Genomic DNA, 26,549 nt, shown 5'->3' with positions numbered 1-26,549 from the left:
AACATCCTCAGTTGTTGAACAATTATTTGTATACAGATTTGTTTTCTTTGAGGACTTTCTGCACTTTCAGAGTCAAGAATGCCTAATTGAGTTATACTGTTAGGATTTTAATTCCATTATGAAAAGGAAATTCAATCTTGTAATACAGCCATGTGCAGTGGTGGTTGGTGTTTCAGTAGTATCAACTGAATGTTTTTGTGTGGCTTGTCTGGATAAGCTAAATCTGCTTAAGACATTCCTCAAATATCATTGAGATGAACAAACTATAAAAAGCTAAAACCACTGTTTCATACAGGGTGCTGGAATATCAGTGCAGCAAGAACTCACTGTATTTAGCAGTAGCTCATTATAATCAGCAGAAGAATATTTTCTATGTAATGTATTAATCTCTTTGCTGGCCTCTTGACCATTGCAGTAAATGGGATGGGGAGCATGGCTTGGGAACATACTTTATTTGATTGAAATTTTCAGAGGGTGCAGTACCAGTATTGATACCATTGCAACCTAACACACTGAGACCCAATCAAATTACAGAGTAAGGGATGGATGAAAGCAGCTGTTTTCTTTTTCTTTGTTTAATCACGGTCGCTGCATACTATTGAATGACAAGATTGCTTTGTAACCTTCCTTTGTAACCTTTGTTGAATTATCTTTGGGTTTTATGTTTAATAGGACGTCACCATAAGTGTGCTGGTCATACAGAGCTTAAGCTACAAAGCACTCTGCATAACTCCTTCGGGTGCTCAGCATGCACTGACAAGTATTTCTTCTTTCCTCACCAGATGTGTAGGCTTGGCCAACACAAACCAATCTGCAAAGTGTTACGCGATGGGATTATGCGGGTGGGAAAGACTGTGGCACAAAAGCTGACAGATGAGCTGGTGAGCGAATGGTTTAACCAGCCCTGGGGCACTGAGGAGTGCGACAATCATTCCAGGCTCAAACTTTACGCTCAAGTTTGCCGGCATCACCTAGGTAAGTGTGCCAGCATGCCAGCAAGGCTCTTCTGGTTGGCTGAAGGTGTTTTAGAGGGTACCTGCAGCTATTGGAAGGGAGTTTCTCTTAAGATATGGATTAAGATCTGCTTAGAAATAGCATATGATCTTCCCTTAATCGCTTCTTGGTTAAATTTGCCTATTTAGAAAGTTGGCTTTTATTTATTAGTCTGGTGGTCATGTTAAAGATTCAAAAGCAAATTATTACTTTTTCTAAGAAGTCAGTTTGGTGTAAGACATTGTGTGTCAAAGATGTTCCATAGCTGACTGAATTGATCTCAGTTATATGCTATTCATATGGGATATATCACTGTAGAGGGATGTGCCTGGTGTCTTCAAACATAAGATTTATTTAAATTAAAGATGAAATCACTAAAACTGCAAAGGAAGAATGAGTTAATGCAGGTGGAAAAAAAAAAAAAAAGAGCCTACAGTATCCTTTATAAATGAGACACTTTGAACAGCTTTGTGGGAAGGCATTGTCTCCTCTGGACCACATGTAGGCTTATTTCCTTCCTGAAACATACTGGTACATTCTAAAAGACTAAAAAGGAGGTGTTTTATGGCTACCTGCTCTGGTTGTGCTTTTATAACATATCAAAATTGCTTGTTGGGTGACAGATTGTGGAATGAAGTAGAAAGAATGTAGAAGTTTGCTGGGTTATCAGAAAACAGGTCCTGACTGAGCAGTCCCTGGCATCATCTAACATCTGTATTGCTCCCAGTTTTTGTCTTCTTCCATTCCAGATAGTTCTGCTGAGACAGTGCTGGTTAGCAAGATAGGCAGTGATCACAGAGCACCAGGAACACTTAAACTTGAGCTGAAATGCACAAACCACCTTTTGTTTTAAAAAACTGGGAATTGTGAATGGTTTTTGGAACAGCTCTTACTCCCTTCGTTCTGGGAAAGGACTCACTGTGCTTAAGTCTGCTTACTGAGAGCTCTGGTGACCTGGTGTTGGAAAAAGGAAGTTTGTGAAAGCGTACGGAGATGAGAACTGTCTGCTCAGTTCCACAGACTGCTGAATGCCTCATCCCATCCTTTGAGAAAAGTTTGGCAGAGCATGATAGGGCTTGTTTATCTCAAATAATCAAGTTTCTATATCCATTCTGCTTTTAGTTTTAATTTACCACAAAACTGAGAGGGAGAAGTTACTCTTTAACATAAGAACTCGAGGCTTACATGTAGAAATATATAGTGTGTGCACAGCAGAGTGATCACTCTGATATCTTTTTCTGATGCTCAGGAGCAGAAATAACTATACTAAAATTTATTATTGTAGCTCAAGTAAAAAGGTCTGTTAGATCTTCAGTCTGATGAAAATAACGTGTGATAGATGGCAGAGCCAAACACCAAGTAGGGTGTTATCCTAACGTGGTCAAAGCGGAGGTAATAACATGTCAGTACCAACTTTGATCCACAGAGCTTTGCAAAGTCAGTCCTGTTTCTACGGACATCTGATTCACATCAGTTGAACTGAACTCTGAAGAATGGACTCCAAACTAAATATTTATAATGGAGATTATACTCACTTAGCTTTTGTACATTCTTAGAATACTCTGAAGACATAGAAAAAGTTGTATAACTTTATGGTTAATCCAGCTCACTTTTATCTAAGACTGTCATTAATCTCCTTTCCTTTTTATATGCCATTTCAGCACCTTACTTAGCCACTCTGCAGCTTGACAGCAGCCTGTTGCTACCACCGAAGTACCAAACCCCAGCGCCAGCAAGCCAGACTCAGACAATACCTGGAAACACTGGACCTGTACCCTCAAACTCAACATGTCTTTCCACTTCTGGGGCACCACCGACAGGCAGTTCTTTTAACTCCACACCCAATGGTGGGACCACTAGCCTTCCTGCAGGAAGTAGCTCATCCTCTGGATCCTCTGTGCCACAGCTGTCAGCATCTTCTGCAACACCTGGTGTTAACCAGATGAGCGCTACCCCTACCCCAGGGTTTAGTGGGAACATTGGTTCAGGGCAAAACACCAGCACTGGGGGAAATGCAGCAGATCGCTCACAAGGAAGCACGGGTCCTGGGGGAGACACAGAAGCAGGTCAAAACTTATCACAACAGCAACAAGAAGGACAGGAAGGGTAAGTGCTCAAATTGCTCAAAATACAAATAAAACCAATGTTTTCCTGCTTTCATACATCTCATAATCTTTATCTCAGTCCTTGAAAGAGCCTTGGATGTGTGCAGTACTGCTGTCCAGATGTAAATGAAACAGGGCTCTTTTTTATTCATTTCTAGTCATAGCACCATAGAATCTTCAGGGTTGGAAGGGACTTCTAATCCAACTCCCCCGAAGTGAGCAGGGACACCTACAGATCAATCTGGTGCTCAGAGCCCTGTCCAGCCTGACCTTGGGTGTCTGCAGGAACGGGGCATGCGCCGCCTCTCTGGACAGCCTGTGCCAGCGCCTCACCACCCTCACTGTAAAGGGCTTTTTCCTTATACCCAACCTAAACCTACCCTCGTTTCTGATGAGAGAAGTTGGAAAAAATAACTTCCTTTTTTCAATATAAGAAATTAAGCTTGAGTCAGCTACATGAAAATGGCTCTTGTGGTTCTGTTTGAGATGCCCCAGGGTACCCTACCTGGACTGTGTTTGCACTTCAAGAAAAACACAAGGTGTCTTAAGTTCTGTGCCGTATCTGCTAGCTCCATTTCTCTGCTGTCTGGTACTGCAGGATATCTCATGTTGCACCTAACACCTCTTAGATGGGCAACTCTAGCATGCCTATAATATTAACAGAAACAAAATAAGATTCATAGTGTTGTTTTCTTTCCCTGAATATCTTGTATTGCAAGTGCTTTATGCATTGCAAAACCCATCTGAAATAAGGGTTGTATTCCTGTTACTTGAAAATGAGGGCCTTATTATAGTCATCCATCAAACATAAAAATTAGGAAAATGTTTCTTAACATCTTATGTGACTTCCTGAGTGAACATGTTTTTCATTACTCATGTAATAATGCATATTACTAATAGTTATGATGAATGTTGTGCAGTTCCTGAATCTTAAATGAAAAGCCCACATCCTGTACTAGTTTGGGTTATTCTTAAGACATCTGTTCACTAGATCTATGCAAAATACCTCTATCAATTGCAGTGGGGTTTCTGACAGAATGAGTCTGAGCTGCTTTTATCACTTACAGATGTTGAGCCTCCCCGTCATGGTTGAGGCATGGAGGAGTATTTTACAAAGTTAAAAACGTTCAGTTGCTCCCTCCATTGCCAAGGGAACCTTTTCTGTAACGAATTAGAGGACTTCAGTCTCCATGAATATTTCTGTGGTACTCAGTTCTCAATGTCTTCTCTCACAAAAGAAAACCCCAAACCAACACCAAAACCGAGGCGAGCACAAACATGAGATAACTCACAGACTTAATACTTAGTCAGCTTTTCCATTTTCCTCAGACCTAAACTACAGTAATTGCATTCAGTGATTTTGTATTAGAATCCATGGTGTCTTTAATGCATCATTTCCAAAGGGCGCTTTGAATTAAGTGTCTGTGAGTACAAGTCATCCTTCCTCAATCACTGTTGCTGTTTTTAGTTTTGCTTCTGAACACAAGAATCACTTGCTACTCCCCTGCTTCGACCTCACAAGCTTTTACTCCAAAAACAATACTTAGCAACTCTAATTTACCTCTGAATGTAACAACACACATCTCTCTAGTGTTACAGAGAGAGAGAGAATAGGGATTCCCACTGAACCGGAGTCTGCAGACAGCAATGCCTATCCTCCAGCAGTTGTCATCTACATGGTGGATCCGTTTACCTACACTGCAGATGAAGAATCGGCCTCAACCAACTTTTGGCTATTGAGTTTGATGAGATGCTACACAGAAATGCTGGATAACTTGCCTGAGAATATGAGGAATTCTTTCATTCTCCAGGTAATTCTACCTCATTCTGCATCTTCATATGTGGGAGTCATTCTATCACAGCATTTTTGTTGTTGTACTGAGGGAGACAAAATGCAAGATAATATATAAAATCTCAGAACTGGTTACAAATTACATAGTTAGAAGCACAAAGCTTGTACTTGTTCTGGTGATGAGATTAATTTAAAGCAGCCACTGTATCCTCGCAACAAATGTGTTGCGTGGCTCCAGCAATCACGTGCAGTAGATGCTTTCTGAAGAGGGATGTCTGTTATTTAACTTGCAACTTGAGTAGCCATGGCCAAGGGAAAAAAGTCCATTTTCTCCTTTAATTTCTTTGCATGTTAAATTGTTTGCTTTTTATATTCACTCTGAATTATATTGTTTAATCCAAAAGAAGTATGTGCAACCAGACATTTAATGCATAATTTAACTGTAGTATTGTTATTATCTGCTTCTTAAAAATAATTTACCATGTAACTTGGCGTATAATAATAATTACTTACTGTGGAATTACTCAAGAATTGAATTTGCATAGTCAGAAACAGAGCTTGGCCTATTGCCCAGACTGGCTACATTTTGCCATGCCTCTTCTTTCAGGGCTAGAAGTTCAGCCTGAATAACTGCAGAGGAGAGTGGGAAGCTAGAAATTATGAGCGGTGCATGCATGTGTGCTGCATATGCAAGAAGCAGCATGTGAAGAAGTTTTGAATGCCTTTTTCACTTATGCTCAACTTGCCTTAAAAATATTTCTTTGTAATTAAAGGATGAATCAGGAGCTTTTGTAGCATCTCAAATTGGGCATAATATTGGGCACATATTTGTCATTTTTGACTGTTTTGGTTGTGATGAGGGAAAACTGTCACCAAAACACTCTGTGTGTGGGAATGAACTGAAAATCAGTCACAGTTGCAAGTTGTGGCAGTCTTTTGGCAATTTAATTGATGCAGAGATGAAGATGCTAAAAACATGGATAGCTATTGACACTGCAATAGCTGAAAAAAACCAATAGCCTGCATTCTGCAGTTGTATCTTAGTCTGTGCAGGACAGTGCTGAATGGGCTTGCAGACTTCTGAGACGCGCTGTTCATTGTCTGGGCACCTACAGTTTGCTTCCCAAAATATGTGGCGTTTTACAAATCTGAAGTCAAAACAGTAGGCAATTTTTACTAAGGGATGTATTCACCAGCCCAATATTCTCACAGCTGTACGTGGTATGTACTTACATCGCTCCAAAAGTAATGCCTCCTACTTACTTCTATGGAAACTGCAGAAGATACAAAGAGCACAATAATGGTATTTGATACAGCACATTCTCAGCTGCAGAACACTCTTTTTCAACACAGTCACTGCCATTAGCTTTGCATTTTCACCAGCAATGAACAAGAGCTGCATGCTGTTTCAAAATTTCTTTCAAAATATACCAAAACAAATTATGTATACGTATGTATGACAGTTCACAGTGTTGGAAAAGCCCAGCTACTGAAAAGTTCTCAAACCACAGAAAACCTTGTAATTTAAGTTCTGCTCTCTACAGTAGTAAGAATGATGCTGTAGTGCTGATTCACGTATGAACAGCAAACAAATCTTGGTTCTTAGTTAATATTTCCCAACCTTAAAATGTATCACTGTAATGGAAACAGCACTTCTGCATGGCAGAATATAGCCAGTGACTGGTGCCATCATTCATGCAAAAAGGTGGCAGCCCTGGTGGGAAACAACTGGCACAATAATGAAAATAGATGAATGTAACAGGCCAAGCATCGTGGACTGATGGATGTGTTAGTCTGGTTGAGGTTGGTATTAATGAACAGCTCTTTGAAGACGTTTAATCGTGTTTCATTGTTTATATGAATTACATAGATTGTGCCTTGCCAGTACATGCTGCAGACAATGAAGGACGAACAGGTTTTCTACATTCAGCACTTGAAGTCTTTGGCATTTTCAGTGTACTGCCAATGCAGGAGGCCATTGCCCACGCAGATTCACATCAAGTCTCTCACAGGCTTTGGGCCAGCTGCCAGCATCGAGATGACCCTCAAAAATCCAGAGGTCAGTATTAGTGTCAAGAGAATAAAAGCTTGCTAATAAAATGTAACCACTTAATAAGAAAAAAGTATTTTTTCAAAGGGAAAAGGTAAGGTGATGCTAAATAGAAATTAGTAAGAAATATCCCAGACTGCTAGCTTTCAAAAAATGTCAAGCTTAAGGTCTTGAATTAAAGAGGTTGAATTTACACTTTGAGTAAAGAAAGAGAAAACATATGTTCTTTAGGATTCTGAGATAGTTTGTAATTTTTGTCTGTATCAGACCTACAAGAAAGCATTTATGTCTATTGTTTGTATATGTGTGCATATATATGAAATAATTTGCTGTGCATAATTATGTATATTTTACTAATTCTCTGAGGTAATGGAGAAATCCCCCTACTTCAGCAGGCTTATCTTTCATCTGCTTTCTTAAACTGTAAATATTCAAGCCCTGTTTGTGGAATATCAGGGATTTCAAAAGGTTAATAACCCATCCTACTTTCTGTGAATGTTTCTCATTCTTCGAAAGATAACGATGACTGATTCATCTAATTTAATGAGCCAGCACAACACTTAAGCACTTACCTTGGGGTCAAGATGTGCTTGTTAGAGTTTAAAAACCTCGTTTCAAAATAATCATAAAACCAAAATATGAGTATGTTTCATTACTGATATCTCCCTTGACTGCTTCTGGTTTCATGTCTGAAAGCAGCAGCACCCCAGGCATATCCTCTTTGCACTCTGACCTCATTCGTCCATCAAGGATGGATTTTGCATCCACAGGATGAATTTTGCAGCAAGTTGCAGTGGTCAGACATCAGTGTAGCTGAGTGTAAGGAGAAGAGCAATATACTTGCAAGACCCCTGCAAGTGTCTCCCTCCATTTAATGAATGCTCCTACACTGTTGCCAAGGTATACTTCTACAAAATGACATAAGCAGAAATGATACCCTACAATGTGTCCAGGAAAGCAGTGTAAACTTTATTTTTATGAGCTGATTACCTTGCACTTTGCATTTTGCATTTCATATTTAAATTTCTGAAGGTCTCTTCAGGAAAAAAAAAAAAAAAAAAAAAAGCCAGAGGAATAGGAGGATAATGTTTTCATGAGCAGCTGCTTGCATTTAGCATCATTAATGAATGTCTCCTCTCTCCATTTTCCATGTGCTTGCTCTCTATCTGCACTGCAAACTCCAAACTTTGCCTGAAAATTTAGGAAAATACCCTGGCTATTTCTATATAGTTAATTATGTCTTGTCAGGCCCATGGTGTTTTTTCTCCAGAGAGGTGTTATAAAGCAAAGGCAGATTCGGGGCTCAGCATCTGGAAAGCAACTGTGCAGAAGATGACCTGGGGCCAAGTTTATTTAAGTTGAATATAAGCCAGCAATGTGCCCTTACAGCAAAGCAAGCCAGCAGCACCCCGTTCTACATTAGCAAGGGTGCTGGCAGCTGAGCCAGGGAGGTGGTTATTCCCCTCTCCTCAGTACTGCTGGGACCACACCTGTAGTACTGGATCTGAAGCCAATCCAGCAAAAGGCCACAGAGATGATGAAAGGACTGGAGCATCTGACATGAGGGGGGCTGAGAAGGCTGAAGTGGCAGCACAAACTGAAATACAGGAAATTCAGTTTAAATAAAAACCCTAACCCTAAAATGCTCAGTCATTGCATTGGTGATCCAACACTGCAGCAGGTTGCTCAGGCAATTTGCCTGGCCAGAGCCCTGGTAATCTTATCTAATTGTCCCTGCTTTGAGCAGGAGGTCCCATCTAGTCTAAGCCTTCTATGATTTGGTGAAAAAAAAAAAGGAAGATTTAATGATTTACTGCTATCAGGGTCAGTAGGAGAACTGTATGTGGTATTATTTACAATACTAATTTGCTTCCTTATATCATTAAACATTATGAAATGGCCTTGATTTCTTACAGACTCCTACAGGTTAGTTTTTTGAGGGGCTGCTGGTGGCTTATTTCTTAAAGATAAGCAGTTAATGCATACAGAGGATCTGATTAATTAGCAGGCCAATGTTCAGCTGTATCAAAGACCAAAGTGTTTCTGAAAGGAAACTGTGAGATAAAAGAGACAGAATTTCAGACATCATGCCTAACGTTCATGAAAGTATGATATACCTCATGCCCAGATAGAAGGAAGTAGTTTGAGCTCTGCCTTTACTGTTTTTAACTCCCTGATACCTCACATCAAATTGCATCCATAGTTCTGCAGTTAGTATGTGAATGGACAAAAGTGAGAAGATGCCATCAATTTTAGCAAATAATATATAGAAGTACAGGTCTCAGGTCCTCCTTGTCTTGGTGATTGATAGCAGCTTGTGCAAAGGCTGCTTTATTCCATCGTTTCCCTATATATAAAAAGAAATCCTTAGATAAGTAAGTTTTGAACTACATCAGTTTAAACTAGCAGGAATGATTTGTCTACATCACCCCTTTTTCCAGAATCTCTTTTGACTATGAATGTCTTCAACCTATACATTGTTTCAAACTCATATTTTTCTGTCCTTGCTGCCAGTCTATGTTGTATACTTCTTGCACGAAATAGTTATATATCTGCTGATTGTTATGTTGACTTTATTGCAGAGGCCCAGCCCAATCCAGCTATACTCACCTCCTTTCATACTGGCACCAATCAAGGACAAACAGACAGAGCTGGGAGAAACATTTGGAGAGGCCAGTCAGAAATACAACGTGCTTTTTGTTGGCTATTGTTTGTCCCATGATCAGCGCTGGCTTCTGGCATCCTGCACGGATCTTCATGGTGAATTGCTGGAAACCTGCATCGTTAATATTGATTTACCAAACAGGTAGAAACCTTGATTTTTTTGCATTAAATCTAGTTCTGTAGTTATCAAACCTCACCATCATCCCTCACTGCATTTCTTTCTTGCACATCTCATTCTAATTGTATTTCCTGCTGTGATCATGATAATGTTAGCAGTGATCATGTTTAAATTGACATTTTATAGTATAAACTTACAAATCAGAGAGAGAGAAGTTGTTGTTGTATTACACTTGTTTCACAAATGCTACTTACAAATCTTACCTTCAAGAACAACTTGTATGTTGCTCAGCATACTGACACCTCTCATTACCATTGCAATACCAGTACTGAAAGCAGACAGATTCATATGAGGAAGGTAAGGTAGACACTACAGAGCTGCAAGAGCTCCTATAGATGTTAAGCAGTGACATAACTGTGTACAGTAGAAATCTGGATATTATCCTTGATTCTCTGTAACTCGTATTGTTTTTTTTCTCTGTTATTCTACAGGTCAAGGAGGAGCAAGTTGTCTGCACGTAAAATCGGTCTGCAGAAGCTGTGGGAATGGTGTATTGGTATTGTACAGATGACATCACTGCCTTGGAGAGTTGTCATAGGGCGGCTCGGCCGCCTCGGCCATGGGGAGTTAAAAGGTCTGTGATGCCAGCACTGTCACTGCCAGTGGTCTTGGTTGTTTTGCAAAGCAGGGTGTTTTACAGAGTTGATCACCAACCTTTAAAGCTGGGAAAATTAGATTGATAATCCAATCCTGGCACTGGATTTTTGTAGTGCTTTTTATAAGCATTTGCTGCAATCTGTTCATGTTTTATACGCTGGGCCTGATGCTACTCTCACACATCTTGTAGATGTTGTGTAGATTAACATAGAATCATAGAATCACAAGGTTGGAAACGACCTGCAAGATCATCTAGTCCAACTGTCCTCCCATCACCATCACTGCCACAAGCACTAAACCACATCTCACAGCTCCTCATCCTCTTGAACACTGCCAGGGATGGCGACTTCACCACCTCCCTGTGCAGCCATTCCAGCACCTGACCACTCTCTGAGAGAAAAAGTTCTTCCTTGTGTCCAACCTAAACCTCCACTGGTACAACTTGCAGCCATTTCCTCACGTCCTGTTTGTTGCCTGGGAGAAGAGGCCAAACCCTTCCTCATCACAACCTCCCTTCAGGAAGCTGTAGAGTGCTAACGTAACTAACATTTGCAGAGGATATTTCCAACTGGAAGTCAGCACTGGGTTTGGTCGTGTTAGGAATAGATTTCACAGAATCATAGAGTTGCTCAGGTTGGAAAAGATCTTAAAGATCATCAAGTCCAACCACAGCCTAGCAATAGTTGCCCTGTCACAGAAACAGGATTCAGTTGTGATTCTTCACTTTCAAACAGAAATACTTGGAAATGAGGTTAATGAATCAAAAAAAATCTTTTTTTTCTGTGGTATACAAAACTAAGTGATGATGGGCATTAGCCAGCAACAAGGCTCCCTGCAGTCCGCAAAGAGTTCCCAAGATTTAGCATTCCTAACAGCTCAGATGGAACAGCAACCTCTGGAGTGCTTTAGGTTCAGAACTTTGAACTTTTAACTGATCTTAGATCAGATCATTGCTTAATGCAGCAAGGGAAGGAAGTGCCTTGCTTCATTTCAGCAGTGATTCCTCTCACTAGTAGATGCATTTGGCAGCTCCTCTTTCTTCTCTAATGACTGTGGCCACTAGTCAGCTCTTGGCTGGTTGGTCAAAAAATGGGGTTCTGAGAAGGTGCTCTGCACCTTCATTTGTCTCCTTATTTCAAACATGAAGAGAAATTAGGCAGGCAAACACAGACATGAGTGAATGTCCTTTTGTCGTGATAAATGAATGTGATGTAAATTCCTCTACTTAGCTTATTGTAAGAGGTTCTGTATTTCATAAGACAGGAAAAAAATAGAAAAACAGTGCATAATAAATAACAGTTCAGTCTAAAAGCACAAAGAATTACTCCGGGGGCAAGAAGCACCAATTCAATGCCTTCTCCCATCCAGTACATGTAGGGAAGAAGGGATGTTGCCTGCCCTGTTAAGGGAATTCGTTATCCCTCATCTACCTGGGAGTTAATTGGAATGAAGGTAGGATGGCAAACTCGGAGTTTAGTAAGCAGCTCCCTTCCTTTCTTTTCTGAAAGTCAGTTCAGTGACTAAATGTAGTTTCTTAAAGGTATATCCACAGCATTGAAAGACTAACAAAGCTTTCACTTTGTTTTGTTTAGTGTATTTTATTCATTACAAGGCTTAACAAAATTCCTTTTGTGTTCAGTGTGTGAATTCATACCTATTTGCTTACATTTCAAGAGTTATGGTTATGCAGCATGCCAGATGAGAACAGATGTGCTTTTTCAAAAAAGAATCAGTGCAGTTCCTAAAAGATTTCCATGTAAATGAAAACACTGGGAAAAAAAAGAAACATTATGCAAGCAAGTTCTGGATTTTTAGAAACCTCCTTATCTGTTCTGTCTAAATTTGCTTCATTTCAGACTGGAGTATCCTCCTTGGGGAATGCTCCCTGCAGACAATCAGCAAACAGCTGAAGGAGGTGTGCCGCATGTGTGGCATCTCATCAGCAGACTCTCCTTCTATCCTCAGTGCCTGCTTAGTTGCCATGGAGCCACAGGGGTCATTTGTCGTCATGCCAGGTGAATTTTATTCAGCTGTTCTAACTTCTTTTATCTTACGTAGCGCATAAGAAGCATGTCAATTCTGGGAGACTTTTGAGCCCAACAAGACTAGCATGGCTGAATGTGGTAGAACATAAGCTGAGCCAGCAGAATTCCCAAAATATCAGGAAGGGTTACGTTGTCTGGTGCCTTAACTCCTAGGAGAAGAGATTACTTCGTGCCACTGGTAATCTGATGACCTTTTCCTTGGGGAGGTCATGTTTCCAAATCGCCCAGTGCTCATTAGCTGAAATGTAGTGTTGTAGAAACCATTATGCAAGGAGGAATGCAGACACTGTTACAGTCTATCATATGAAAGAGTTGGAGGCTAGGGAAGTGGGAGTAAGGATAAACCTGCTTATATTTAAGAATGTTTTTAGATAATTCTTCTGTAAGCATCGATCTATAGGCTTCAGTTGAAAGGTTTTGAAGCTTGAGGCCCTTTCGTGCTGCATTTTTTCCCTTTTCCTTATTTTGTGTACTTCTTAAGCACATATTTTTTGTGTATATGTTGAGATATCCTTACAAACTACTCTGGCTTTTAGTTTATATAGAAAAGTGTACTACATGGAACAGAAAGTAAATGAGCTTGAAAAGTTGAACAACTTTCAAAACAGAGGTTTTGTAATGTGAGAAAGTAGATGGCAAGTTGTGTCTCTTTCAGTGCCAATCAAAGTGGGGTGTATTGCATAATTTGGAGTTCTATAGGTGTGCCTGTCCAAAATAAATTTGCCTTGCTCATTTAACAAGCAAATCTTTGATTAAGGGGCAGCAAAATGGAAAGGAAAGGTGGGGTATTGTATGGGAATTCACATAGCTAAATGTTATCTATGTGACTTGTGATCTTAATTTCAGGCTTTTCTGGTAATTTATTCTTTTTAAGATAAGAACCTTTAAACATTTTTATTAGCATGCAAATCAAGATTAGATTCTTAGAAATGTAATAAGACATTGAAAGCATATTTTGAAGATGATGCAAATTAATGCCTCTGCCATTGCTTCTTTTCTGGAAGATGCTGTCACTATGGGATCAGTGTTTGGACGAAGTACTGCGCTGAACCTGCAGTCATCTCAGCTGAATACCCCTCAGGATGCCTCCTGTACACACATCCTGGTTTTCCCAACCTCTGCTACTATCCAGGTAGCACCAGCAAATTACCCCAATGAGGATGGGTTCAGCCCAACTAATGGTAAGTTAGCCTGTGTCTGGTGTCCTGTTCAAAACACAAGCAGAGCTGTTCCCGTTAGCAGTAAGATCTGAATGGATCTGTCTTCTCCTATGGACCCCATACCACTCTAATTTAATGTAGAGAGCACAAACAATACCTACGTGATAAAGAATAGTATAGTATGTTTTTATAGTGTGTGTTCAGAGAATCCTACTGGTTTATTCCAAAAGCAATATTGGCCAATCAATACACAAAATGGCACAGACTACGAAATGCTTTTTCTTGTCATTGTGATTAACTTGTGACTCAGTCAGGCCAAGTTGATCTGTAGCAGTTGTTTGCTTCGTGGTCTGTGGAGTTGAAAGGAGGGAGGAGGGAAGGTGTTTGTTCTAGAATTTTTTTCTTCCTGTAAAAGAATGCAAAATAGACCAACCAAACTGTGAAATCTCTATTATTAACAATGTGGATTTTTAAGCATACTTAACTCTATAATTTATATCTCCAAGACTCAGCTTAATACTTCATAATAAGTATTTTCCTAACTGTTTTGCCATAGGTTTATAAAAATGATTGTAAAATAATTCAAACTTACCAGTCACTTAGAATAAAGACGTTTCACTCAGGCAAATTACAGTAGAGAGGGGTAGAAAGGCTCACTATTTTTAATGAAAGAATCTGCTTTGATCTCTTCCTCCGGGAATTTCAGTGGGCCTCAAAGAAGGGAAGTTACCCCTCTTAATACTTAAGCAGCTGTCCTTTCAAAGCCCCAGAATCCTGACTGAATGCTGTGCTAAGGAATATTTAACCTGCATTAACCTGCCCTTTAGTGCTTCTGATGCTAATTAGAATCAGGTACAAGAACTGGCGTTTTCCAAAATGGTGTTAAATTTAATTTTCTTAACTCTGTTCTACTTAATGATTAAACTGCTTCCTATGCTATTAGGCATCTCATTTATGTTTTGGAGGCTAAGCAGAGCATGACATTAGTTCTGTTTTGTTCAATGAGGTTGTAGGACAGAAGTTAATAAACTGAGTTAATTCATTGCTTTTGAAATCCAGTCTTTCTCTTCAGAAGATGAAGAAAAACAACCACCTGCCTGTTCCAGCACTAGAGCTTCAGGTTGAAATAAATTAATTCAAGACACACATTCCTTTCCATTTTCATGTCAAGCAAATTCTTTTTCAAGAGAAATTATTTATTGTATGGCACTTCTTAAATTACGTAGAAATGTACTACTCGTATTTAAGGTCTCTGCATTTTACTATAAATCTGGTAGCAATTCTAATTCAGACAGCTCCCAGTGTCTCTTTCTGTCCCCCCAGAAGGTACTTCAGATGTCATTATTACTGTTTAAACATCTTTGCTGAAAAAATCTGGATGAGGAAAAAACGTTTAAACTGTACTGTGATGTTTGTAGTTTTCTGCTCTGTGTTCCCCACATCCTCGCTTTCCGTCATGTAAATTGCCCATATTATCATAACTTGTGTTCCAAATGACTGAGCAATGGAATGTACTTCTCATAGAATGCAAACACATTTTCTGTGTATCTTTACTGCCTTCCCACAAATTAACATAAGGCAAATTAAAATAGCAAGCTATGATAATAAAACCGCATTTAATTTCTGAGATGAAAGTAAAACGTTAAAAGCTGAATTGTAGGAAATTTGAAATGATCCTGAAAGTACATTGCATGTGAACGTGGAGCTGGCCTTGCTGCCCTTCTGCTGGATGCTACCTGATGCTGTGAGCAGCTGCCTTGAAACTGCTGAGACTGCTCCTGGAATACTTGGGGCAAATGTGCCAAGCTGTGTAGCACAGGTCTGGAGAGCAGCACCTGCTATGGGTAACAAATGTAGGTTTGTTTAACCTATTTCAGCTATATTTTTAAATGGATTTCTGTGAGCGACTGCAGAGAGGTGACATTTTGTCTCAGTTTGGATTGTTGTTAGATTGGCATGACAGGAGCTTTGTTCACTCTCTGAGTGTTGGTAAAATCCGTGATTTTGATAGATGTCAGCCAGCTTCTGCTTCCAAGTCCATGTGGTTGCAGTCAGAGGAACGAGGAAGGATTCAACAGTAAAATAGTAAAATGTTTATCACTGCTTTCATCTATCTCAAGGGTCTATTAAAAAAAAAAAAAAAAAAAGACAATAAATTACAACAGTATTGTAATAGAAATGGACACCGCAGATTGAAATTGATTTTTTCTTTCTTTCCTTTCCAGATGATATGTTTGACCTCCCATTCCCAGATGACATGGACAATGACATCAGAATTTTAATAACAGGGAACCTTCACTCTTCACCAAATTCTTCCCCAGTTCCTTCCCCTGGATCCCCATCTGGTATTGGGGTGGGATCTCACTACCAACACAGTAGGGTAAGGCTGGGACACTTCTGAGCTACTTAAAATAAAACAGAAAGACCCAAACTTTCCAACAAAATCTTTTTTCCCACTGTTAATTTTCAAGCATTGTTCGGTCAAAATTAATTAAATTAATGAAATTAATTAAGCTGAAAGTAACGTTAAAATTGGAGAGACTGGCTAAATACTATTGTAAAAGATGCCAAGACCATTTACATCTCCAACTTTAAAGTTAATTGTTGCATACAAGATAACTGAGAGAAAGAGAGGAGGCTTTGCTTCGTTGTGGCAGAGCTGTATTTAATCCACTTGTATAAAATTAATTTCAATTAATCCATTTTCCTCTGGAGGATGGGAAATCCCTGCCACAAGGTGACAAGTCTGTGGCATAGAGGTGACACGACAGCGCTGATCGCATGAATTTCTAGGGGAGGGAGAAGGGAGATAATTGTCCTATTAATAAAACCCTATCAGTTTAAACTTCACAGGTGCTGCATGTTTATGCAAATGTTGTTTTCTTAGTAAAAATTAGCCCAGAGCATATAGTGCTTGTAACTTACTTTTGTTTGAAGTGGCTTTTATAAAGTTGGTTCCAACATCAGTGGTTACTTAAAATGCAAATCGTTTTTGGTAAATCAAGGTACTTCTTGAATCAGCCTTAGTTTGATGGAACTCTTACTCATGCCATTTAGCTGTGGAAGAGAATTAGTTCTTCTTCAGTTTTCCATTAAAAATATGGCGAAATTTAAGGTGCTTCATAATTTCCTGCAGAGGAATTTTACTCTAGAAGCAGTGCATTCACAGCAGCATGTCACTTCTGTTATAAATAACACAATATTTTAATAAAGAAATAGGCTTTTGTGGAAAAACTGGATAAACTTCATGCATTTAAAAGTTCTCTTTTAGCAATCTGCAGTAACTTAAGCAACTGGATCTGTATCTGTGACTGTCACTGGTGGCTCAAAACAGTCTCATCAAGATAAATCATACATCTGGTATGGAAGGAATTACAAAAAGGTGTACATGCAGCTAACATATTTGACAGTGAATAATGATGTTCCTAATGATGCTTTCTGTTTAAAAAAAGAAAAAAAGGTCATTTTTCTAAATTTAAATATCCTATATCCTCTTAAGAATTCTCACTCCCTGAAGATGACTGATTTTCAGGATTACAAAATGTCACTTTCACTGCCTGGAAGGAGAAAGTCCTCCCTGTGTTTTCCTTGTAATCTCTGCCAAAGTGCTTCAGTGGTCAGCTTAATAGTGGATTGTGAGTGAGAGATCACTTTTGCATCAGCCACAAAAATGCCAGTACTGTATTTTGTGATCACAGTATACAACCACCTTGCTTTTTGTTAATGCACCAATCCACTTTTCAAAGGGTAACTAATTTCTGTCTCTGGTTACTCCAACCTGGTATGTGGGCAAATTAAAAGTTTTGAATTCTGGGTTACCAAACCCTCCAACCGTAAATCACAGCTCAGCGCTCATTGCATTATTTAGCTTGTTCAGTAATCTCTATTCTCTGCCACATAGAGAAAAATGCATTTAAAAAACTTATTCTCCGTGGAACTCCATCCAAGTGCCTTAAGAAAAGCACTGAAAGGTTAATGACCAAAGGGCTCAGAAACTTGGACGAGCCATTTCTAGATGAACCTGTCACAGTAATTCGGTTTAACCATTAACGACTGCCTGGTAATTGACGTGTAATTTTTGGTTTTAAAAAAGCAACAGTGTGTGATCATTACCTCGTGGGGCAGGGAAGGTCGAGCCTTCGTCCATGTAACCCATAATTGATTGCTGCACTTGAACAGTGTAAGCCCTGACTGCTCAGCAGCCAGTTTCAAGGTCTGCTGTTACGCTTTCCAACCACCCACAGCCAGGTGAGCTGCAACCTTCTCTGGGCTTTATGGACTGTTTAACTTCCTCTGATTACTGAGCAAGATACTACTGGTGGAGAAGGACCTGCTTGAAAGGCTAGCATTGAAGGCTTTGTGATTAAGCCAGTTTCTGTTCAGTGAAATCTTCTTTACCTGTTGACTTAAAATGGATTAAATGGACTGCCACCTCAGTTCTTCTGAGATATGTTTCTAGCTAAAATACACAACAGGCTTTTTTTTTTTTTCCTCCCTCTCTGTGAAATAAAAAATGAAAGCAAAATAATAAAGGTTGATTTTAGGAATGTACTTTATTGTGCAAAGGCAGTCACATTTTATTTCTGATACCCAAGGAGCCCTTTGTAGGTTTGGTAATGGAGTTCATGATACATAAGGCTTTATGTCTTTCTCTACAGAGGTAAATAAGTTCATACCCAAGTGTTCATATTCAGCAGCCTCAGGTATGGAAGGTTCATCTGTCATGCTTTTAGACTGCAGGAATACAATCACAGATGTATATCCTGACAGGCAGCAACCCAAAGTTTGATAAAATTGGTATTAAAGCCTTTTAAAATTGCTTAGCTCCTGTCTCTTAGTAACTGTTTTGTCTCTATGCAAGAATATGAGTAGCTAATACTACAAAATACAGTATATAAATAAATGATGCAAATAGGAAGGCAGGACAGCTGTGTTTTGTTTTTTTTTTTCCTACACTTCATCTCTACTTGGCAATACAAATATAAAACAGTTTCTACTGTCCAATACCTCTAAGTTGCTCTGTAGCAGCCAGCTCCCCAAAGCTCAACACAACTTGCTGTTGGGTGATCTTGCAACACCAGCCTGGAGAGCCCAAGTGCAAGGGAGAAAGGAAAGCACAAAGATTCACAATAATTACAGTGTAGCTCCTTAATACCAAGACAGAACCTGATGATTAGTAAGCAAGATGAAAGTCATTGGAGGGAGATGTCATGACATGAAGCGACAAATGTGCCTTGAATTCTTATTTCAGAGCCAAGGGGAACGTCTCCTCTCCAGAGAAGCCCCTGAAGAACTGAAGCAGCAGCCTCTTGCTCTTGGATACTTCGTGTCAACTGCCAAAGCTGAGAATCTTCCACAGTGGTTCTGGTCATCCTGTCCTCAGGCACAAAACCAGTGTCCTCTCTTCCTGAAGGTCTGTCTTGCTGTTCTTTCTTGGTGGAAGGGGAGGAAAAATTGTGTTTAGATCCTATATGTTTCCTTTGAAAATGACAGCTTTGTTTACCTCTACTGACAGTACTGGAAATAACTAAGAAATCCAGGATGTAAATTCACTGAAGACAGCTGGCTATTAGCATTTAATCTCTATTACCTGAAAATCGAATAGTTTGGCATCTGCTAAATACAGAATCATCAAAGCTGTATCCAGTCTTTCCCAATTTTAATTTCCTGAATTTCAGTCAGCCCAAGACAGGAGAGGCATACCTCTTATCCTGCCATGATCCAGTCATAATACAGAGATTAAAAAGTTAGAGAGTAGCACTCCTGACAGAGCATCTACTGTCTTCTGGTCCTGTTTCCATAGATGTAGAATTTGCATGGTGTTGTCTGTGGTGTCAGAGTGTATGTAGAATTTACCAATCCAGAAGGTTGCTATTTCTTGCAAGAAGTACTGGTGTATTGCTTGCAGGAGCTGAACTGGTTCAACTACTACAGATTCATTCATCCCAGTAGAGTGACATGTAGTTTCTTACTGGGATGTCAGGTAGTGAGTTTGGAAAAAAGGTGAAAAATCTGCCTTGAATAGAATCATGTAGATACTCAAGCAAGCAAAATATAAACTAATTAAGATAGTAGATTTTCTTCATCCATTCTCAGCTTAATTAACAAATACAAAGCATTTCTTGAAGTCTTGTAGCTAAATTCTCTCATACGTGTCTATCAGGCAGTTATCAGAATAAAGTTGTTCAATATTTCTCAATTCTTATGCCAAAAAGCCATTTTAGGACTGATTTAGGATGATTGTTGCAGTCTGTATGGTGGGCTTTATGTTCAGTATAGCATCCACTGGCAAAGTGCTGCAGTACTCAGTTAAATGAGATCACCTACCAAATTCCCCATGTTTTCATGGTGACTTTCCAGAATTATGTGCTTTGCTCCAAACATGTGGAATAGACCTCTCAAACTGACATGAAAAAGAAGCCACCGTATTTTTGGAGCTAGAGATGAAGTTTTACCCTAAACTTAAAACTACCTTTCTTTGTGAGTGAGTAATAATACAAAAACTATGTTTTGATTCCAGCTCTAAAAACACAGCAGAGCTCTAGGCAACTCCATGAATTCCTTCTGTAAGCCTGTGCTAGATTTTTGTACTGCAGAGAAGGAGCCACCACCCTTCCCCCTTAACCCAATGCAATTGCTTTCTCAGATCCAAGCTGAATTAAATGTTTAATTTGACTTGGAACGTACTGTTTTGGTTTGGACAATTTTTTAATAAAAGCAAGGGGCTGAATTCGTGCAGTAACTTGTAACAGCTCAGAGAGCAGCTGGTGCTGTCTCCTTTGTGCTGCATGGCGCTGCAGTTAGGAAACCTGCACAGCATGTGAGAAGTACACATTTAAGTCATCTCTGTCTGATTTGGATTAAGCCTTTTTGAGCTGAAGCATTCCAGCTCTGAGGTGCATGCCATAACTGGAGGAGCACAAACTCGAGGTTTTGCCCCAGCAGGCCGTGTGGCCTATTGAGCTACCCACTTGAAAGGCTTGCATGGTTGCCTCTGCCCCTGGCACGTGATCAATATGAAATCCCTTTTCTGCTCCTGTGTAAACTAATGCACAAACCTCACCCCAGAAGGAAAGACGAGAGCTATTCAGAAAGCACGGCAGCAGAGAGCAAGAGGAAGGCTGTGCTGTGTTCTGGTTGGGCATCTCAGTGCGTGATGGGTCCGGAACTCTGGGGTGGGTCTCCTAAATGGGAGAGTTTGAAGAATTAGAATGCTATGTTGTTGAAATGCAAAAAGAAACACTGACATACTCCAGGTGTTTTCCTTCATCACTCCTTCCCTGACTGAAATTAAGAGTGGAATTCAGCATGCTTTTGAAAGATCCTTAATTCCAATCAGACAAAGCAGTCATTTTATTCGAAGTTTTGAAGTCATTTTATTCATTTATCCATCATTACAGGACTTCAAAATACACTTGATCCTGGTAGGTTCCGCAGAGAATTGCCAGCTGACAGTTCACAATATATTTGTTCGCTGTGAATTTTCCTATATGTTTACTATGTGAAGAGTTAAATTGTTTTTTTGTTGTTAATTTGTTGTTTTTTTTACTTTCACAGGCCTCGTTACATCATCACATCTCCATAGCGCAGACAGATGAACTACTGCCTGCCAGAAATTCTCAGCGAGTTCCTCACCCCCTTGACTCTAAAACTACATCAGATGTCTTGAGGTAATGCCTTCTTGCTTTTGCATTTCATTCCTTGGCTCGTGGGGGACTCAAGAATGAAATTTCAGAGGGACGTTTTTTTGGGCTTATCAACAGTTTACACCTCTATTATGCCCTACAGTGTGTTTTTTAATGAACAAAACAACATATACCACAGATCCCAAGGCCACAACAAAAGAACTGGTCTTTGAGGGTTACTTAATCACTCTTCTGTCCTACTCTGCAAAGCAGTGGAGTAATTTCTGCCTTACAAAGAGGGCACCTTGGTTTGCCTCCCAAAGATGATTTGGTTTAGCTGGCAGTCTGAGCTGGCCTGTGTAAATAATTATTTTTACTCACCAAATCAAACCAACTTATCAAAGGAGGTAGAGGTACTCTCCTGATACTCACTATCTTAGAAGGTGGAGTGTAAAGGAGACACTTCCTGAATCAATACAGCACTATATATCTATCCTAGTGCAGAAGATAAGTAGAGGGCTGTTTGCCTCTATGTCACCTGTCAGGCACTGAAAATAAACTTTTATGAGGCAGAACATAAGGTCAGACCCACCAGTGGACAAACGTGTACATTGCTACCAAGCAGAGAATACCAGTAGGAACCATGAAAAACAACCTATTTAACTCAAGTTGGGGGTATTATGTAGTATTCTAGATCTCAGTTTGCATCCTCTTAAATAAAAAGGTGATGCTTTGGGAGATGCACAAGGAAAGAATGAGATGCAACAAACACAAGTTCAGACATAGGAAATTCAAGTCCGACATAAGGAAAAGTAATTTTGGTTTTTTTCTAAATTGTAATCAAACACTGGAACTGTCTGTGGAGCCTCCATCCTCAGAGATGTACAAGAATCAGGTTTTTTAATACAGCAGTAGAATAAACTTCCAGAGGTTCAGTCCAATGTAAATTTCTCTGAAGATTCTGTAATCTCTGCTGTTTAATGGGAAAGGGCCTGGAATCAAACTGTGGGTCGAGTACAAATAAACTGAGAACACAACTTACCCCCCACCCCTACCTGGCACGCATTTTGTGCTCAGTTTCCTACTTTGCATGCACCACGAGCATTAATGTAGTCCCTTCCACAATGCATCACCAGGAAAAACAGAGATAAGTTTCAGTCAAATCTTCCAGAAAAAAAAAAAAAAAGAGAGAAATAAAATTCCAGGTTCATTTTCCCTGCATTTCTCTTCCACAGGTTCGTTTTGGAGCAGTATAATGCACTGTCCTGGCTTACGTGTAACCCTGCCACTCAGGATCGCAGCTCCTGCCTTCCTGTCCACTTTGTGGTGCTCACTCAATTGTACAATGCCATCATGAACATACTTTAATAGATAGAAAAGCACTTGTTCTTCTGGCTTATTCTCCCCTCAACCTGAGAAACGTGCCACAGTCTGCAAAGATCACAGTTTTGCTTCTCTTCAGACCAGTCCTGTGCTGTGCTTCTGTTCCTCCAAAAGCACATGTGAATTCTGCAGTGTTGAAAAGTCAAACACCCATTAACATCTCTGGCAGCTTCAGTCCAATTCTGGGAACATCCAAGAACAGTGAACACAGAGTAACCTCAAGTCGGCGTTAGTTTGGCAGCCCAGTAACTACTGGTCAGTCTGATTATTATTTTTTTTAAGATTATTTTATTTTTTTTTTAAGGAAGACTCCAATATCTTTTTGGATTAGGAACTCTGCTGAACAACCGTAAGCAGTTTCAGCCCCACAAGTGAAACCATCGTGTAGTGACTGCTTTGGGCTGCCCAGAAGTTCTTTGTTCTTTGGTCATCATTAACTGGGACTTGGCAGGAAAAGAAAATGCACACCGTCGTGGTCTTGTATGAATATTGCAATTTTCAGTCTACCTGGAGTTCCTGTCAGAGTGGATTGGGATGGATGCATGCATTTGTTACCTGTCCATGTAGATATGAATGGTCTGGAGATATTTATTTTATTGTTAGGTTTGGGGAGGGGAGGGATTAAATTATAAAGGACCAGGAACAGTAGGATATCTTAAAAACCCAGCTCCGTTCCACCATTTATCTACATAAAGGGTTATTTATCTACATACCTCTCGCTCTTCTGACCTAGAAATCAAAAAGCTAATAACAATCAAAGTCCCACGTGGGAAGGGGAGCATGTCCTGATAAGGATACACTTGTGTTTTAAGGAATTCTCACCTGTGTTTAGCCTGGTTAAAGCAAGGAAAGGCCAGCATTTAATGAAGGATAACACTACCTAACAGAAGAAGAGAAGTAGGGAGGAAAAATACTTTAAAGCCCTTTAAAGGGTGAATGGAAAAGTGGTAAATTAATCTATTGTAGAGCTATGATTGAAATATATATCCAGTAAATTTAGTGATGCTAGAAAGCTATTTACTGAAACCCAAGTCGCCCTGTAATTCTGGGCCGACTCGTCCATGTACATATCCAAAAATGTGCTTTTTGTTTACACGAAATCAGTGACAAATCTGGTGTATTTTTTCTGACTATAGGAATATTATTTCAAAGAAATAATTTTAAAAAGAAAATTATATCATTAAATTAGTACTTGAAGTTCTACCGCTGCGGTGGAAGAGTTACTTTGTGGAGTAAAGTGATCGCCGTTCGAAAGGTCAATGGCTAATTGAAGTATTTTTACGACTCCTTCATTCCAGGCTCCGAGGGGTTTATATTTAAGCTCCGTTTTCTGATGTTTGCTGTTGCAGTGTGCAGCAGGCAAGGGCTGCTGTGGGCGAGGGGTCGGGCACTTTGATCAGGCGCTGTGACCCATAGCTGTCTATGGCGGGGGAAAAACCGACACGTTGTTAAAAGTTCTTCCAAAAGACTTTCATGTTCTGGTGGGGAAAAAAAATAATAATAATAATTAAAAAAAAAAAAAAAGAAATTCTATGATTTTACAAAGTATTTTTCTTGAGATAATGTAAACATTTAAAGCAAATGATATAAGTATCGCTTGTGTCATGGAAGGGTGAAGTCAGAGAAGTAACCTGTAAATGGATGATGTCGTTCTCTGCACCGAACCTCCCGTGTGGGCATCCTCTTTGCAATGTATAGGTTTAAAAAAAAAAAAAAAAAAAAAAAAAATCTGATATCAAACCATTTGTATCTAATGTGTGTACAGTGTAAAATTGACTTTAAAATATTGCAGTACTATTTTTTCTTAATCAGAAGAGAAAATTCTCAAGGCCTTTTGAAGAGCATAAAAAGATGAAGATTGTAAACTTGTATAAAAAAAAAAAATTTAACTTGGGGAGGAAAAATGTAAAGTAGACATTTGTAATCTTTTACCATTTGGGGGTTATTTGTTCCCAGGATTCATCGGGACTTTGGATTATGATTGAGTTTGTTCTTTTTAAATGGGCCGTTTTTATCCGGGGGCATTTCTTCCCCAGAAACCTGGTTCTGTGCAGACATGGAAAATCCAAAAGGGCAGCGAGGAGTAGTTTTCATCTGGTGTCTTTTATTTAATTTTTTTTAAGTTAAGAGAAGCTGGTGACATATTTATACGTTTTTGTGCAAAATAAATGAATGGCAATAGATTTTAAAGAAAAATCTTATGTACTTCAGTGTGAAAAGTTCTGTATAATATTTCCCTTAAATATGCATTATTTTACTTGTGAGTTTTTTACTGAATTAATCTGAAATGTACAAGCCCTGGCTTTCCTACAGAGTGAAGAAAGTTATTTTATTTTTCTTTTTATTTCTAACTTTGGAAATTCATGCCTAAATCAGAACTATTATTACAGTTGTTTGAGCTAAAGGGAGAGGGAGGGGGGCGGGGAATGTCCAGCATGCTTGTATGTATATTTCAGAACCTTTTTTAAATGTAAAAGCTGTACATTTCTGGGGGAGTTCTGAATTTCTTTTTTGTTTTGTTTTTTTGGGGGTTTTGTTTTGTTTTGTTTTTTTGTTTTTCCTCTGAGCATTTTGCAGTGAGCTTCTTTTATATATAGCCGACAATTTGAAAGAAAACAACAAAAAAAAAAAGTGAAGTTCATTTTAAATCTACAGTATATCGCTGGTACAATACACTAAAAAAAAAAAAAAAAAAGACTTTGATAAAAAGAAACAATAATAATAAAGACCTCCATTTTAAATGTCATTCATATATACCTTGTGGATGAGAGCTATATACTTTTACACACTTTTTTAGATGAATAAATTATTGAATTACTGAAACTACTGGTGGAGTTTCATTCTTGTGTTTTCTGTAGCTCCTAATTTAAAGCATTGCTGGCGCAGAGGGATTTGCTTTACCAGGTATTGGATCCATGTGATACAGATGGAACTGAAATGCATTCGAAGGCTCCTCAGTGCTGGTTTGCTTTGAGCACTTGCTCTGTACTCCTGGGTTGGCTGCGTGTCCATACAGCCATGGCTTCGTCAGTTGCCTTTTCACTGCATTGAGGCTCATGTTAGTGTCTAAAGGTTCACAGTGCAACAGTGCTGCTAGACTGGTATCTTGCCAAATAGAATGCTTCTTCTGCTGAAAACTTTGCCTGTGGTAGAAAGAAACTGGTGCCACCGATGTCAGTGTTGGGATAAAGAGCTGTAAGTCCGGCCAGCTGGAGGGGGGTTGCTTTGGTAATCTGGTGTCACAGTAGCAGCAGGTGGAATTACAGGCAAAACAGGAGAAGCACCTCGAACTCATGTAACCTCCTCCCCCTGTGATAGGATTGCAAATAAGTGACGAGCTGGCAGCCCCAGATGAGACAATACAAAACCAGATCAGATCTGCCACAGCAGGCTGTGCAGAGAAGCAGTAGAATCCCCATCCTGGAAGTGCTGAGGTCTGCACTGAATATGGCAGCCTGGTCTTGTTATACCCAGGACGTGGCTGGACAGCCTTCAGGAGGTCCCTTCAGTCCTAGACATTCTGTGTTCAGCAGGTTCAGAAGTGCAAAATCTGACCAGCTTACAACTAGAACCCAAGCCTTCTGTGGTGCTACCCCTCAACAAGCCTTTATATAAAATGAGAAGTCTTTCGTGTCATCTCCTGTAGGAGCAGGTCTGGGAAAAACTTGAATGGAATCTTCAGATAATCCATAATTGCCTATACTTCAAATTACAGATCTGTGACCTCCTGAGGTACTTTTTAGATGCCATGACCGTTGCTTTGCTTTTAAGTTAGAACAAAAACAGGCTAGCACCCGCCCCGTACCTCATTGCCAGTTCTGGCTGCACCACTGCCCACAGCCAGGCTGTACTGCTGCTGGGTACAACCATCATCAAAATCAGGTAAGACCACTTCCAGAGGACCAGAATGCTTTTAAAATGCTTTTAAAAACTGGTCTTGTGGCTCTTCCTTGTGAA

The 26,549-nt window shown here is 39.6% G+C and overlaps 1 protein-coding gene across 2 annotated transcripts in view; it reads left to right on the top strand.

Moving 5' to 3' along the window:
• The window catches only part of MED13L (mediator complex subunit 13L), a 180,822-nt gene extending 155,521 nt beyond the window's left edge, over positions 1-25,301 (top strand). For both annotated transcript variants that reach the window (XM_042886174.1, XM_042886173.1), the window contains 12 exons: positions 783-975; positions 2,655-3,099; positions 4,690-4,909; positions 6,761-6,949; positions 9,523-9,746; positions 10,214-10,356; positions 12,236-12,394; positions 13,429-13,605; positions 15,810-15,964; positions 18,836-18,997; positions 21,142-21,254; positions 22,445-25,301. In XM_042886174.1, the coding sequence (XP_042742108.1) occupies positions 783-975; positions 2,655-3,099; positions 4,690-4,909; positions 6,761-6,949; positions 9,523-9,746; positions 10,214-10,356; positions 12,236-12,394; positions 13,429-13,605; positions 15,810-15,964; positions 18,836-18,997; positions 21,142-21,254; positions 22,445-22,577 (2,313 nt within the window). In that variant the 3' untranslated portion in view covers positions 22,578-25,301. The remainder of the gene's footprint in view (positions 1-782; positions 976-2,654; positions 3,100-4,689; positions 4,910-6,760; positions 6,950-9,522; positions 9,747-10,213; positions 10,357-12,235; positions 12,395-13,428; positions 13,606-15,809; positions 15,965-18,835; positions 18,998-21,141; positions 21,255-22,444) is intronic.
• The last annotated feature ends 1,248 nt before the right edge of the window (positions 25,302-26,549 follow it).

The sequence above is a fragment of the Lagopus leucura genome, unplaced genomic scaffold, assembly GCF_019238085.1.
Source record: "Lagopus leucura isolate 7727_CA_CO unplaced genomic scaffold, USGS_WTPT01 Super-Scaffold_100055, whole genome shotgun sequence".
NCBI lineage: Eukaryota > Metazoa > Chordata > Aves > Galliformes > Phasianidae > Lagopus > Lagopus leucura.
The sequence above is the reverse complement of the archived record's forward strand: the minus strand, read 5'-3'. Positions and strand labels throughout refer to the sequence as shown.